The 17,233-nt window shown below is 42.0% G+C and overlaps 1 protein-coding gene across 1 annotated transcript in view; it reads left to right on the forward strand.

Annotated features, from left to right (window-relative positions):
- Nucleotides 1–17,233, forward strand: part of DNER (delta/notch like EGF repeat containing) — a 325,355-nt gene that overhangs the window by 130,439 nt on the left and 177,683 nt on the right. Inside the window, exons 3-4 of the mRNA XM_019923664.3 lie at nucleotides 817–911; nucleotides 3,341–3,507. Of these exons, the coding sequence (XP_019779223.2) occupies nucleotides 817–911; nucleotides 3,341–3,507 (262 nt within the window). The remainder of the gene's footprint in view (nucleotides 1–816; nucleotides 912–3,340; nucleotides 3,508–17,233) is intronic.

A 17,233-nucleotide genomic window follows, 5' to 3' on the forward strand; every position in this document is an offset into this window, starting at 1 on the left:
TGCTGAGAATTTCTGTATTGTTCTCAGTTAATTCAGTGATGGTGAACGCTTTTAATACCCTTTTGTTTTGATTCTTGGGATGAGCACAGTGACCACAGCATGAGGAATGAATGAATAAACAGGTCAGAGGCACCTCACTGGACACAGCTCAAGTGTTAGCAATATGCTTCCTGATGAGCAGTTTCCCCCCTTGAGCTCCCTTTTTTGCACACATCAGTATAATACTTTCCGGAACACGTTACCTAAAAATGAAGATCTGGTCCACAGGGGAAAAAAAGGGCAGCTCCCAGCTACCTGGCCTTAGCATGTGCTCCCACGTACACCTCTGCACAGAGCATGGTCATTCAGACCAGACGTGTCTATTGCTCTCTGGAAAGCTCATTCTCCTAGTCATTGAGATTTCTGCCCGTGGCCTGGAAGCTAGTCCTTTAAGGCCACCTCCTTGTTCTCTAAGCATTTAGTCCCTCGTTACCCCCAGACTGAGCAGAGAACAGAGGCCCGTGACTGCTTGCAGGATGAAAGAGAGAGGGGAGCAGATCTTCCGCCCTTCCACGCACCATCCTGTTAGCAGCTGTAGTCATCCCGGGAATGTGTAGATGCCTCTCAGCAAAGCTTTTGCGTTTCAGCAACTCAAATGGCAAAGCTTTCATTTTGGTTAGAGTTTATAACATTTCACTTGGCCTGTCAGGTGGCCGTCCCCAGCATCACCCAAAGGAATGGAGTGGAGGCAGCTCATGGAATTTTGCTTCCTCACGTTATCTTGCACCATGATTAACCCCCATAACTTGTCTTCTCTGTTGTTCTTTGTTCCTCCAGGCGATTCCAGATACTGCCTGTGGGAATGCCAGTTCTAACAGCTCTGCGGGTGGCCGTCTGGTGTCCTTCGAGGTGCCACAGAACACTTCAGTCAAGTAAGAATAAACGCCCAGTTAAAAATGATCATGTTTGTGCCTGTCTGCTGGGTGGTGTCTGTTCACGTAACTGGTCCATAACTGGTCAGTCCAGTGAGAATCATGAATGGTTCCCTGTGAAGAAGGTGTGGCCTCTGTCACTCAAAAACTAGAGGGAGCGATTTCAGAGGAGAAGATTCCAGGGAGGCTGGATGGGATGAGTTAGGTGGGAGATAAGAAACCCAGGTGCCTTAGCTAAGATCTAGAGCCAGACCCTTCTCTTCTCAAATGACTTTTGCTCCCCAAATTCTTTGGCTTCTTCTGATTTTAGGGGACCATTAGTTACATTCGTATGCATAATTTACCCCAAATTTAAGACCCAAACATTACAATTGTCTCTTTAAAAACAAGCAGGTGAGAGGAGTGTTCTGTTGTGTTTTAAATTTAAGCTCCTTCAAATTACACGCGGCTGGTTGTCACTGGGGGGGATGGAGAGGAGGCAAAGGGAAGCAGTGATGACAGCCCCCGGCCGGGCGCCAGGTGCTCTGCTTTGCTGGCGAGTCACGCCGCCTGGAGCACTGCCCCCCCCCCCCGCACCTGTCTGACAGCTCCCACCGCCCGTCCTCTGTTGATATTAACTGGCACTCCCCATCCTACCCCTCATGCACTGAAACGGACATTTGCTCTCTAGCCTTCAGGGACTTCAGAAGACGGGGGGACATATGGCCCCCGTCCTGGTTAACCAGTGTGCTGCATCACTCCATTTTAAGAGGGCAGTGGGTACTGGAGACCCACTCTTCACTTACACAGGGTCATTTTTGCCCACCTTCCCTTCTAAACAACGGAGTCCCCGGAAGAGGGGCTTTGTTCCACTGCCCCTGCATGCCCTGCCCATCTTCTGATAGGAAAAGCCAGGATGGGCAGTGAACTCCGGGGCACAGGGAAGAAATCCCTGTAGGGAGAAGGGTGTGGCATCTGAGGCAGCTCTGAGTTCTGCCAGTAGGGGGACCCCTGTCCTAAGTGTTCCGTTGCTCATACCAAAGATGAAACTCCACCGTCCAGAGCCGGTTTCAGGGAAATCAGTATCATTTAGTTGCCTTTATATTTATGAATCCAGTTTTTTCTTGTCTAGGTCATATTGTTTTACTTTCATAAGCCTTCCTGAATAGTTCTGATCTATCCTTTTAAATACCTTCTTTCTTCCCTCGCCCCCCCCCAAAAATCTGAAATTCCCCAAGACTCCCTGAGGCTGCAGATCTGGACAGAAAGCGCAGAGTCTGACCCAGACTGAGTAAGATGGGAGTACTGAATGATCTCTGGGTGCTGAATTCACGTGGGAGGCTTACTAGCTCCTTACACTTGCATTTATTCATGAATTTGATCATTTATTAACACTTTATTGGGCCCCCTGCTGCAAGCCAGGAGCTCTGCCCTGGGGGGAGCAGCTCTGTGGAAGCACTGTGGAAGCTCTGCTTCCCCGGCAGCACAGAGGAAGGACAGGCAGCTGCTGGTTGCCAGGAAGGTGGTGCAGAAGGTCTCGGGGGGGCGGGGGTGCTAGTGGGCTAAGCCTCGAAGAGTGACACAGCTCCCAGGTGGAGGAGGCAAAGGCTGGGACCCGGGACAGCACCTGCCCGGGGAAGAGACAGTACCTCCTTGTGGCCATTGCACCAGGTGGCAAGGATGGAGCTGCAGGATCAGAGGCTGAGAGGGAACTGAGGCCGGGGTGGGTTGGTCGTCTAGGGCATCTCATTCTTTGGATTTTATCCTGAAAGCAAGAAGAAACCAGGGGAGGCCAGAAGCATGGGAGGTGACACACTTTCACTTATTTATTTTTTATTTTTTATTTTATTGTGGTACGCGGGCCTCCCACTGTTGTGGCCTCTCCTGTTGCGGAGCACAGGCTCCGGACTCGCAGGCCCAGCGGCCATGGCTCACGGGCACAGCCGCTTCGCAGCATGTGGGATCCTCCCGGACTGGGGCACAAACCCATGTCCCCTGCATCGGCAGGCGGACTCTCAACCACTGCGCCACCAGGGAAGCCCCACTTTCACTTATTTTAGCAGCGCTACTCAGGTGGTTTGGGGATGTATTACACATTTATAATAAAGTTTAGCAGGACTCTTTATATTGTGTGGTTATGGAAGGAGTTGTCTCTAAACTCAATATACCCTTTTATTATTGATGAAAATTGTTACCCAAAGGTGAGTTATCTATTAGCGATTTTGTGGTATATTTTTGATCAAGCGGGAGACAGACGTGTCTAACGGTGTGGGAAATGACGGCCGTGAGTCCGCATGAAGTGGGCGCCTGTTTAGAAGATCATTTCCTCCATTTCCCAATACTTTTATGGATGTATGTGCCGTCTTCATTTTTATTTTGAATTTGATGAACTGATTCTAAGATGAATTTTTCTGCAAGGGACTTTCCATTGACATCGTTCTCATTTTCAGAATTCGTCAAGATGCCACTGCCTCACTGATTTTGCTGTGGAAGGTCACGGCCACGGGATTTCAACAGTGCTCCCTCATAGATGGACGGAGCGTGACCCTCCTCCAGACTCCCGGGGGCCTCGTCCTCTTGGAGGAGATGCTTGCCTTGGGGCACAATCACTTCATCGGTGAGTTATGGAAATCTTGTATCCAAAACCGCATCTGGTTCAACCCAACCTCGGTTTGGTGTTTAGAGATAGTATATAGGGAATTTTGCCCAGATAATCTGAATTCTAGCCATCAGGATAATTTCCTCAATTTTAGGTGAGGTTTTTCTTATAATCAAAATTGGCTTCTAAGATAATATTTCCAGTGTGGCTCAAAATTGAAAAATTGTGGGCTTTGAAATCCAGAGACTGTATCCCAGTTCTGGCCAAAGAGTCCTAGATGTGTGGTCTTTGGCATTTAATGCTGTGAATCTCGGCTTCATTTTTTTTTTAAATTAATTTATTTTTGTTGCGTTGGGTCTTTGTTGCTGCACGCGGGCTTTCTCTAGTTGCAGTGAGCGGGGGCTACTCTTCATTGCGGTGCACAAGTTTCTCATTGCAGCGGCTTCTCTCGTTGCGGAGCACGGGCTCTAGGTGCACGGGCTTCAGTAGTTGCGGCACGTGGGCTCAGTAGTTGTGGCTCGTGGGCTCTGGAGCGCAGGCTCAGTAGTTGTGGCACACAGGCTTAGTTGCTCTGTGGCATGTGGGATCTTCCCAGACCAGGGCTCGAACCCGTGTCACCTGCATTGGCAGGCGGATTCTTAACCACTGCGCCACCAGGGAAGTCCTTGGCTTCATTTTTGACTCTTTAATCTTCTTTCTCCCAGAACTGTGGGCAACTTGAGGCATTGAATGTTGGTGTCTCAGAAGAAGCTTGGTTTCCACTTGATGTTGGCCTGACCCAGGGCCCTGGGCTCGGCACCTGAGCAAACAATTTATCACTTCTGAACCTCTGACTCAGAATAACTTGGGGGGATCACAACTCTCTTTGGGGTCCCTCTTGCCCACACCACCTTCCCCCATGGGTCACTTCTGAGTTTTCACATTTTCTCTAACATGGTTAAATCTGTCATTTACCTCTCTCTAAACTACCACATGTCCAATTAGCTGTTTTTAGTTTCCTCTGCCCTGGAGGAAGATGACCTTCAGAAAGTATGATTCCTCCTGACCCTTCCCCTCACCCCCCCACCCCCTCCTCCAGCTCCCCTCAAGGGCTAAGCTTGGGTAGTTTCCAGAGTACTTTCCCCTGGTTTAGCATTCTGATGGTATTCTGCCAGTTTTCTTCATTCAGGGTTGGGACTTGTAACTCCAGCCGCTTACCTTGCTGATAACTTCCTGACTTTATTCAGACTTGTTCCGTCCTGCAGCCTCAACTCAAAGATACAAGCTCAAGTTCAGACTCTATTCATTCCAGTCCAGTGCACCCAAGTGGCCCTCTGCATCCTGCTGTTAATGTCTTGTCCTGTTCAATCATATATTCTAACAGTCCTCACCTGGAGGATGAGGGAACTAGCGGGTAGAGGCAGAACCTGTCTCTCAGGGGTGTTGAAAGGGTTTAATGAAAATGGATGTGAAAATATAAATCACAAATGTTAGGGATGCTTTTGGTTGTTTTCACAATTTTTTTTTCTGAGGTACACTAAATATTTTGCTAAATTAAATGGAAGCATTAAGATGTATTCTCCAATATATGTGTTTGATGCAAATATAATGATGACAAACTGGGAAAATGAAATGCTCAGCTCTGTATAATTTATATTGTATTTTATATTTGATCCTTCTCTGGTGATAAGGTCATTTCCCAATCTTCGGAAATCCAACAGGGGGTGGGGGGCAGGGATTTTATTGGGCAGAGAGAAGGTAAAAAGAAATCAGCTTGGGGAATGGACATGCTCGTAAAAGAGGGGACGGTATTCAACTTTGGACCAGTTTTTGGCTATTAAGATGGATACAGTACTAGATTATTAGTTAGAAATTGTGTGATGAAGTGTTGTCAAGAGTCAAATCTAAATTTTACTCCCCAGTACAAGTAACTGTTATTTGCTTCCATATCTGTTGTAACAATTTATTTAAAAGGAAATAGTTTGTATATTTTGATCCATAGTTTCAATTTTATTTTATATTAATCTTTTAAGTTTTTCTTTTTAGTAGATTAGCCTGTTCTGTGACATGGAGCTAACATTTCAAGAAAATGTATGAGTTGTCACTACTCTTTAAAATGTCATTAATTTTACCAAAATATATACATTCGAAATGTTACCTTACATTTTATACTACTTTGGGTTTTAACAAAACAATGATTTAGACTGATATTGGGAGTATATATATTGGGAGTATATCAGAATATCAGGGATGAAAATTAATAAGAAAGATTTTCCAGTGTTAATATTTATTTATTCTTTTGAGGTACAAGAAATTTTATGAACTCTAGCATAATTTGTGTTCATTTTGCTAATAGAAAGTTTCATGGAAAAACATGTCTTTGGTTTGAAATGTTCCTTAGAGGAATAATTTCCAAAAATAAATTTGATATGTTAATAACTAAATTAAGGAATTCTTTCTCAAAGCTTATACTTTGGGTTATGATGAGGAGACAATGATTTTGATCCTTTATTTCTCTAAACCATTATTTTCCACTTTGAAAATTTGTGATCTGATATCTTTTTAAGTTTCCTAACTAGAGCCTCCTGTTTTTTGTTTTTTTTTTTTTGCGGTACGCGGGCCTCTCACTGTTGTGGCCTCTCCCGTTGCGGGGCACAGGCTCCGGATGCGCAGGCTCAGCGGCCATGGCTCACGGGCCCAGCCACTCCGTGGCATGTGGGATCTTCCCGGACCGGGGCACGAACCCGTGTCCCTTGCATCGGCAGGCGGACTCTCAACCACTGTGCCACCAGGGAAGCCCCGAGCCTCCTGTTTTATGTGGCTTTGTAATGGAGCTCACCCTCTTTTAGTGTTATTCTTTTTAAAAATAGCAGTCTTGTTTCACAAGCTCCTTTCGAGAGAATGGCTGTCTTCCTCACAATGATAAATTGGCAACACCTACTCATGGCCAGCTACTTCTTTTTACAAAATCTTTTTATCGTAAAGAAACAAGATTTATCTTTTGTAATCATTGTGGAAGCCTTATGCTTACTACATTGACACGTGTTGAACTCTCTTTTTGAGAGTTTAATTTTTTTAAAGCAGCTTCTTATAATAATTACTTTTTTTTTTTTTTTACAATACTGGGCTCTATAGACATGAATACATTTTTAGCTAAGAACCAAAAGACTATTTTGAAGAATACAATGGCATTCATTCAACGGATGAACAAAGTGATGCCAGTGCAGGTGGGAGAAAACTTCCATGCTGAAGGGAGAGGAAAGTTCCAGAGTTGTGCTGCTGTGTTTAGTCACTGCTGCTCCTTCCTAGAAAGAAACTTGAGGCCCTTTCAGGAACTGTCTCCTCTCTTTCCCTCACTCTCCGTAGATTCCCTTACATAACTAAGGTCCTAAGGAGTTTTAATATTTCTCTGCAACAGAGCAAAGGAATCCCTTTTGTGTCTTTGAGAGGCAAACTTGGTTGCCATTACCAGCTTTCCATAAATGTTTTAAAATTTTATTTTATATACTTTTATTTAAACACTACTAGGATCCCATTCTTATTATAATAGTTATAAGCAATTCAAAAAATTTAAAAGTGCTATTTTAAAAATATAAATATCATTATTCCCAGTCAAACTCCATCTTTCTTTCCTGAGTAACCAATATTAATAATTTTGAGTTTTGTATTACATACAAATATTTTCAAATACACAAGTTTACATTATAGTAAAGCAACTATACTCCAATAAAATTTTTTTTAAAAGTTACAGATGTTCTATATCTCTAACAATAGAGCAGTGAATGATTAAAAAGTTAAGCTGTAGTATACAATGGGATACCATGCAGCAATTTTAAAAGTCAGTATATTATGTTTGATGGAGAAAAAAAAACAAAGATTTAGTTTTAAATTTAAAAAATAAGTTGAAGAATATAATACTATGTCATATAAATGTTCTTTTTAAAAATTTATTGCTGAGAGCCTCACATTAATATTCTGCACGTTTCAGGTGATGAGAATGTATTTATCTTTGACCTTTTCCATTGCTAGTCCATTTAATTTTTTCCAGTTTTCCTTCATTACCATGGCCTTATGAATATTTATCCTCTTTCACGGGAAGAAAGAGGTCATGTAACATTGTACACAACATGTGGCTCTTCCCTCTGGACCTCAGTGTACCAGCCCCTTTCCTCCTGTGCTGTCACCCAACTTCAACTCTTCCGCCCTTTTCTTAATTATCTCTTCTGTTTTCCCTAAATATGTCTCTTCCAAATACTTTTTTGCTCTATGCAATGTTTTGGGGGCAAATAACTATATCGACCTTTGTTTAGCATCTTCTGCTCCACTGGAGGTACCCAAGGTGCTCATCAGCTCTGTGAGGATCCATTCACCCAGTGCTCTCGATTCCCAAGTAGGAGGTTCATTGTTCCAGTTGCATTTTCATGAAATGCAGCTGAGGCCTCCCTGTCTGAAGTGGGTCATTTTTTGCTTTTGTTTTACTTGAGGTTGCTTGCAGACACTGCCATGATGGACCATCTCAGGGGTGGGGTCCAAACCGGCCCTCTGGTGTGTTGCCTCTGTGTTGGAAAGCTGCTGGAGGTCTCCATTTCCTTAGGGTAAAAGCTGCATTGGACTCCTCCTCTAGGCTTTTATTTCTTCTCGTCCCTTGCCCTTAGGCGTATTTCCCCTCAATTCTACACGGTGGGCCTCTGCTCCAGCCACCTGCTACTTGTCCCATCCCCACCTGTACCTTCCCTGTCCTCCCATGCTCTCCATGCCTCAGACGGCCAAATCTCTCTCTCTCAAGACCTCATTTATTTATTTTTTTAATTTAATTTTTATTTTATATTGAGGTCTAGTTGATTTACAATGTTAGTTTCAGGTGTACAGCAAAGCAATTCAGTTATACATACATATACATCTATTCTTTTTCAGATTCTTTTCCCATATAGGTTATTACAGAATATTGAGTAGAGTTCCTTGTGCTATACAGTAGGTCCTTGTTGCTTATTTATTTTATATGTAGTAGTGTGTATATGTTAATCCCAAACTCCTAATTTATCCCTCCTACCCACTGCCCCCAGATTTCCCCTTCGGTAACCATAAATTTGTTTTTGAAGACTGTGAATCTGTTTCTGTTTTGTAAATAAGTTCATTTGTGTCATCTTTTTAGATTCCACATATAAATGACATCATATGATATTTTTCTTTCTCCGTCTGACTTACTTCACTTAGTATGATAATCTCTAGGTCCAACCATGTTGCTGCAATGGCATTACTTCATTCTTTTTTATGACTGAGTAGTATTCCATTGTTGATATGTACCACATCTTCTTTATCCATTCCTCTGCTTCAAGACCTCATTTAAACTCTCCTCACTTGGAGTAGTATAGGATGAAAACAGCCAGCAAAAGATTCTGCTGTACAAGGATTCCCAAATCTCCTTAAATTCTTACAACTTCCTACAAACACACAGACAATCCGGGAATATCCTCATAGTTAACTCTCCTTCTGATCAGAAAACCCAGCAGGGCACGTGTACTTTACTGATACTTCTTGTCGATCGCTTGCTCAGAGGAATGCTGCTGCCCCCTCCCCTACTTTTCACTTCTGTGGTCTGTGTTTGTTGCTGCCTCAATCTGGTATTTTGCCTCTTTCCTCTTCCTTGAATTTATTTTCCTTTCCATCCAGCTCATCCTCTCTCCAGTCTTTTCTTTCTGGTAGTCGAGCTGCTTATATTTGTCTTTTTTTGCTTTCCTCATTGCCTTCTCCTGCTCATAAGCCATTACTTTTTCGATCACTTTTACCACATTTGTACCATTCTTTCTTACAGTTTTTAGTACATTTTTATGTCTAATTTATATTGTAAAAAGAAGTACATTGTATGTTAAATATAGACCAATGGTATATCGTTTATGATCTACTAAAAAGCTGCTCTTGTAACTTTAGATCCACTTTAACTTCACAAAGGAATGAACAGTGGTGACCTTGGAGCTGGGATCACATCTTCAAGATTATAGCTAGTAGATTAGCCACAGAGCTCTGGAAATCAGTGACTTCCAGGTCTTTGTAACTGCCATCTTAACTGGATTAGAAATGTTCCCAGTCTGCCCATGACCCTTTTGTGACACCTGTAGAGTGCTTTAAATTTCCTTGATTCTAAATATCCAGTTGAAAAAGACTCTTGTCTTGCAAAATTATTTGTAAAGCAGTGCATTCTGTTGATTTTCTTCTCTTGAGAAATAAGGAGAAATTACCCAGTACTTGAGCAAGTACAATGAGGGTTAAGACTTTGATTGAGGTAATAAGATGGCTCTGGTGCAATGGACTTTCACAGCCCCAGTGGTTTAAATCTTTAGGGACTTACCTGTTACATTTGTTTTCACTGGCATCATGATGCTTCCTTGGAGACATAGTCTTTTGTAGTCTGTTTATAATGGCATGTTTAAAAAAATAGAATTTTCAATACACAACCAACAGATGCTGTTATTCTTAGGCAGAAGTTCCTCATTTGGGCTCAGTTGGCTCCTGGTTTTGCAATAGTTTTGGAGGTCAAAGGTCACTTCACGGATCCCATGAATCTCCTGAAAATGCGCTGTAGACCTTTATGTGTTTGTGCATCTTTCTTTGGAGAAAGCCCAAACTCCAGTGGATTCTCAGAGACATCTGTGTCTGTAAAAATTTTAGAACCAACTCTTTAAGCTGTGTGTGATCATGTGACAATGTGTACATTTTCAACATTCTCTGCTCATTCAGTGACATTTCTTTTGACTGATTTACCTGCTTCCCAAATCTCCAAATCAGGGAACTTAACCTAGTTGTATTTATTTACATTTTTAGGCAGCAGGCCTGTGGGAAATACTCAGTTCCTTATTATTTTAGAAAATCTGCATTGCATGCCTTGTTTCTCAGGCACTGTGCTCACCTGGAAATGCCAAGGTGATTTAGGTGTGGTCCCTGAGTGCAGGGGCAACAAAGGTGGAGACAAGTGGTGTGTCAAAGAGGAAGGAGCAGGTAACTTTGCTGGGGGTGGAGCAGGTGTGGGTGGGGCGGGGGGGATGACAGGGCAGGCAAAGGATTCTTCTTGGCTGTACAAAGGGCAATGCATGACAATATGATGGCCCAAGAGTGTGTGTCATTAAGAGAGTTTAATAATAGTGCTAAAAATCGTCTAATGGCCATCACAACTGGAAATAGACTTTGATTTCAACAGGCACATAACAGAACCTTGGAAAATCCCACCCACTCCTCCAGCTGCCTCTTATCTTAAAAATACCTTTGAAGTTAAGTGCGCAAGGTGTGAGTTTTATTTCCTGGGTTCTCTGTTTATCCTCAACAGGTAAAGGAAGTCTAGACTTTGATGTGATTTTTCAGGTAGTCTTTCAGAATCTTTTAATAAAGCTCTCGTTTCTTACTGTTGACCTCTCTCTGTCCCATCCCTTCTGGGTAAACTATTCCTATGAACCTTGTCCTTTAAAATGTAAGTTTCAAAAGTAGTTTAGCTGGAGTTGGAGTGTCTCATCCTGTAAACTTGATGAAAAGAGGGATTTGGGCAAAAGTGCTCCCAAAAGCCAGGGGACACCATGAGGACCTCCCTAGTTGGGGTAAGGGTGGTAGGCAGTATTCAAAGCAGAAAATGTTCCAATAGAAAAGTAGGGACAGGAGATTTTTTTTTTCTTGCGATGCGTGGGCCTCTCACTGCTGTGGCCTCTCCTGCTGCGGAGCACAGGCTCCAGACGCGCAGGCTCAGCGGCCATGGCTCACGGGCCCAGCCGCTCCACGGCATGTGGAATCCTCCCGGACCGGGTCACGAACCCGCGTCCCCTGCATCGGCAGGCGGACTCCCAACCACTGTGCCACCAGGGAAGCCCCAGGAGATTTTTTTAAACATCATAGTTTGGCTGGAGAGCTCCCTGAAGCCATGCATAATGACCAATATTAATTTTTTTGCCTGTGCCTATTTCTTAGCAATTTAGACATCAGCTCTCTGGATGGGTCTTACTTTATCTTGGCCATTTTTTGATGAATTCTTGTGTTTCTTGCTCAGGAGTTAAAAGGAATCAGGAGGTAAATAGGCCAGACACTGCCCCTCCCCACCTGCTGTGATTCTCCACCTCCAAGCTCCCTGTGGCCAGTCCCTGGCCATGAGGGTCATGTGGAGCCCCCAGGACCTGACTGCCTGTGGAAGACTCAGGGTGGTAGGAAAGGGGGTGGGAAGAGGGCCAGGTGTAGACCAGGACATGTCAGAAGAAAGAATTCCCATGTGGAGTAAAAGCTGCTTATATAAGTATAAGTTTTCCTCTTACTTGTTGGAAAAGGCCACTGGGAGATGCAGAGCCAGACTGATAATTCAACTCTTGCAACTGTGAAGACTTTATGGCCTTCCTAGCTCTCTTGCATGCACTCAAGTTATATTTTTCCTGGCTCTGATGTCCATTTTAATTTGTATTTCACTATTTAATGGTATTCATTTTCTGTAAGTCCCTCAGACCTTCTAGAATGAATTAGGATATAAGGAAATAAGGTATTAATTGGGGCACTTAAAATTTCTGAATACTCTTTACTAGACCTTGATGATATCTTCATTGAGTATGGTATTTTTTAGACCCATTAGTATAGGGATGGGTATTTGCATCATAGCTCTGAACCAGTAAAGCAGGGTTGATTCTCTGACATGTCTTAACTCATCTTTCTTGTACACAGGTTGTTGCCCGACTATTTTCTGAAATCACCCCTTTCATTCTCGTAGTGTCTGAACCTGCCTTCTCTAGACCTGCTTAGTTACATGAAGCCTTCAGTCTCCAGGTCATTCTCCAACAAACGTGCAGTATTTTATGAACTCTTATTGGTGGAGGTGGATGGAGTATACATCTTACCATCCAAATCTGGGGCTCTGAGGTCCCTGGCCCCTTGGCTGTACATTGAGCTGGAATCTTCCTCTCTAAGCCCAGAAGTATTGAACCTCCTCCAGCTTTCAGCTGTGAAATCTAATTTCCTGCAGGCGTAAGGCCGCACTGTCTCTAGTTCCCCTTCAGGGCTATCACCCTGTCCGGCTTCTCTGCCCACGGTAGGCCCTCGTCTCTGTGGTCTGGACCCTGTCTTCCTTAAACTGCAGCAGTTCTGCCTGGACCACCCCCAGCTCTTGCACATTGATGCCAGCCCGGAGTGGAGCTGTCTTTTCCCCCTTCTGAATCGTGTGGTTTGGCTTGCTGGTCACCCTTTCCAGATGTTCATCTAACTCCAATCCTGCAAGTTTCCCACTTATTTCTCTCTCTATGTAGCTGGCATCATTTTTTTCCTAGCCCTGTCTCCTTTCCCTTCTTCCAACTCCTTTATAAAATCCTCACTTTTCCAGCCACTTAAGTCTCACCAACTCCTTTGATAATCACGTTTGCAGCCAGCATCATACAACTCAGCATCTGAATATTCCTTTCCTCTTTGATCTTTTTGTATGTTGATTTTATATCTTTAATTAGACTGTAAACTTCTAGAGAGAAGGAACCATGTCATAGCTCCTTGCACTGTGATGGTCACATGATCACCTGAGTGATTACATTTTGTTCATATGTAACAGTTATTCTGCTCAGTAAATGCCATGTGAAGAAAAATTCCAGTTGCAAATGTTAACCTGAAGAATTCTTTGTAAGTTTTCACAACCCATCTCCGTGACACTTAAACTTTACCCCCCTTTATTACATTAAAAGTAGAGGATCAAATGAAGAAAAAAGGGAAGGAAAGAAACTTTTCATCGTTCTTTTGGGAAAGCTACATTTTGCACTTTGTCCTTTAAGATCTCTTGCTCTGGAGGCCAGGGTAAAATAGTCAAAGGAAGTTTGGAAAGGATGCCAGCTACAGAATCATTAACATACAGCTTTTGCAATGCTTAAGATTAGCAAAGAAAATGCAAATATTTCACCTTTTATTGGTCATCTTAAAGCCACAGTTGAATATGGTCTATTGAACTCCCTGAAACAGGGGGGAAAAAAAAATTGGCAATGTTCAAATAAAGGCAATAGTTGGAAGAGAACAGAAGCAGAAGTATAAGGCTGTCCTGAACAGCATAATTTAGATGAAATTGTTATAGCTCACATTTGTCTAGTTGGGAGTTTTATGTTAAATTTAAGTTTTACTTAAATTGAATCCACATTTCAATATTATTAGCAATCAAGATTATTCTTTTTGATCTTTTTTTTTTTTTTTTTTTTTGCGGTATGTGGGCCTCTCACTGTTGCGACCTCTCCGTTGCGGAGCACAGGCTCCGGACGCGCAGGTCCAGCGGCCACGGCTCACGGGCCCAGCCGCTCTGCGGCACGCGGGATCCTCCCGGACCGGGGCACGAACCCGCGTCCCCTGCATCGGCAGGCGGACTCTCAACCACTGCGCCACCAGGGAGACCCATGATCTTTTTATTATTGGTAATGAATATTAGGAGTTTTGGTTGTTAGTTGGCCTTGAACTTCAGTGCTCTGCTATCTTCCTAAATATTGTCATGGTCAGCATTATTTATTGGTACCTCTTGATTGTGGTGATAAACCAGGCATTATTTTTAAAAAAATCTATTAGAAACATGGTCCTTAGAGTTGACAGTCTAATATTCACTGGGCCCTGTTGAGCGTTGGTTGGTCAAGCTGTGGTGGAATTGGGGCAGGTGAGTGAAGATAAATGAGACATTTCTCCTGCCCTTCAAGACAGCCCCTGGAATCAGGCTTCGTAGAAAGGCAGATTGCTGGCCTACAGAACATAGGTTGGTGGTTTTGCCAGAGGCAGTGGATGGGGTGTGGGGTGGGTGAAATGGGTGAAGGGGGTCAAAAGGGACAAACCTGCAATTAGAAGTTAAGTAAGCCCTGGCGATGTAAAGCACAGCATGGTGACTATAGTTAATAATACCGTATCGCATGTTTGAAAGTTGCTAAGAGGGTAGATCTTAAAATTTCTCATTTTAAGAAAAAAAATGTGTAACTCTGTATGGTGATGGATATTAACTAGACTTATTGTGGTGATCATTCTGCAGTATATACAAATACCAGATCACTTTGTTGTACCCCTGAAACTGACATAATGTTATATGTCAATTATATTTCAATAAGAAATAGATAAATAAGGAGAGCAAAGAGGCTGCAGGTAATTCTCCTAAAATGTGGGCCTAATGCATTAAGTGGTTTTCAGAAGCAAACTCAAGGTATGTCTTTATAACCATAAACTCTCCCTCTCTCCCCCTTCCCATTCTGCCTTCCCATTCTTTTTCTCTCCTTCTCTCAGCCCTTTATTTAAAAATAAGGATAGTGCTTTTTACTTATAGATTAATTTGGAAACATTAAATAATAAATAAAATTATTTTTATATTTTTAAGAACTTCTTGTTAACTAGTACCTTTTTACTTAATCGATAACGTGAATTTTAACCCAAATCTTATCCACAGAATTTGATTAAAATATTAAAAAAAATTTTTTTCCCCACTTCTTTTAACTTAAAGACAAACCTTCTCAGGGCTTTGCCAGTTTAAAAGTTTTTCTGAGTTTCTGTCAGGGCACATTTCAAATGAGAAAGTAAATTCTTTCATTGCCTTTTTTACAGTACACTTTCTGCTTCTCCGTAAGATCTCTTCTGTTTCTTCTTTCCAAGGGGGAGGGGAGGGAGAAAGGGAGGGAACGTGAAGAAGAGAGGTGGGAGAAGAATGGGAGTGGGGGGAGAGAGAGAGAGATTGATTATCAAGGCTGAATATATAAACATAAGGGAGTATGGTTTTTTCTCGCCAGAATGTAATTTTCCAATTTACTCTCCTTTGGAAAATAAAAGAAGGCTCTAGTGTCTATTTCTTATCATAAAAGTAATGCATACAAGAATAAGAAAAACTGAAATGTACTTTCTGTAATTCCCCATCCGCCACTGACAACCAGTGTTTACATTTTGTGGTATTTCCTTCCAGATACTTTCTTTATATGACAGTGTGTGCATGTACACATGCTTTTTTTTGGGAAACAGAGCACATTCATGTGCTGTCTGGTTACTTGCTTTTTTTCACTTAATGCATCATTGACATTCTTTTGTGTTAATCGATATAAACTTAGTATTCTTCTTAATGACCATATAGAGTTCCACTGAATCAATGCACTATGATTTAATCAATATGCTATTGTTAAGCAATTATCTCCTTCGTTTCCTCCTTTCTTTTGCCTCTTTAGACAGAATTTCAAACATCATGATAACCTCATCTTCGTATCTTTTCTGGTGATCTATTTGGGTTACATTCCCAGGTATGGAATTTACTGGATCAATGCACATTTTAATGACAAATTAAAATATATTATCAATTCGTCCTTCTTCCAGTTTTCACTCAGGATAGCCAGTTTATCTTTGGAATTGTGCCTTGTCCCCCTTCCATCAATTTTGACCAGATGCTTTTAACTAGATCCAGCTGGAAATTTACATATACCTCTTAGCAGCATCCTTAACAGTCTGAAACATTTAGGGATCTCCTCGAGGAGAAAAGTGGTCATTATCAGTTTCCAGAAAAAGGACAGTACAAATCTCTTTAAGCGGAAGATATTCAAAGTGGTTTCATTACAATATTGCATTTACACCTCAAAGTATGGTAAATGTAATGGTTTCATTATAGCATTGAGTTTGCACATCAGAGTAAAAGTAAAATGGGGACAGGAGGATGGGGAATGAACACGGGGTTGCTGCTCTCACGGTCCCTACCACATCGTCCGGTTCTAGTGATGTTTCTCCCATTTAATGCTAAGCAAAAAACATCTACTAATATATTCCACAAGACTACAACCCCTGATTCCATTTCCACCTCCTTCTCTTAAATTATTTTGCTTTCCCACTTCAATATCCTGGAGATAGATGGTTAAGTTCCTTTTATCATGGACTTCTTATGAGGTCAGAATTCTTCCATGAGAATGGGGCAGAGGGTTTTCCAGAAAAGACATACATTTGGAAAAACTACCAGGGATGCTTTAGAGATGATCATTTGATTTTGACACAAAATCATGGTAGTTGTAATTGTTTTTCACAAAGATCTTGGTATCAAACTGAGAGTAGCAAGTAAATGGGCTAAAATAGGGCATGTCAGCTGGAGAAGGTTATCTAGTTGGTGAGCAATATAAATAATTAGGATTGAATTTCAAAAAGACGCTCTTGCTTTCTCCTCTTTTCTCCTCTTTAGTGCTGTCTCTTGACATTTGGGTATTGAATGCCATGATATTTTTGGTATTCACACGCATCCTTAACAAGTACAATGCTCTCTTGGCTGTCCTGTTTTAATCTGTAATTGTGAGTTTGACCTACAAAAGTTACATTTGCTTGGTAGGCAAATGGAAAATCTCCTTAAATAAATACACTGACGAATACTGTCTGGCTACGTCACTAATAACAGATGACAGCCTCTGGAACATGACCATGTGAAAAAACAGGATCTGCACCATCTGTGCATTTATCCACAGCCCTGTTTATCATCAACAACTATTTGTTGATTAATTACCATGTGTAGGACACAATGTTCAGGACAGTGAATACAAAGACATAGAAGATCCCAGCTCCTGACTTTGAGGGGTTTTAGCCTCCAGGCAAGCAGGACATACTCCATACTCATTATGTAACCCAGATACATTTTGTCATCCTGTGGCTCAGTCTTGTTCATAGAGTTACATTCGAATAAACAAAATCCAGTAGCCAAAAAATGAATTAAAAACACTTTAAATCTTCATTCATCTTTTTGAGGCAATATGAATAGGAGTGGGGAAAATGCATTTCTGTTGTGCAGCAAAAATCTTATCAA

Source organism: Tursiops truncatus, chromosome 7 (genome assembly GCF_011762595.2).
Source record: "Tursiops truncatus isolate mTurTru1 chromosome 7, mTurTru1.mat.Y, whole genome shotgun sequence".
Taxonomy (NCBI): Eukaryota; Metazoa; Chordata; class Mammalia; order Artiodactyla; family Delphinidae; genus Tursiops; species Tursiops truncatus.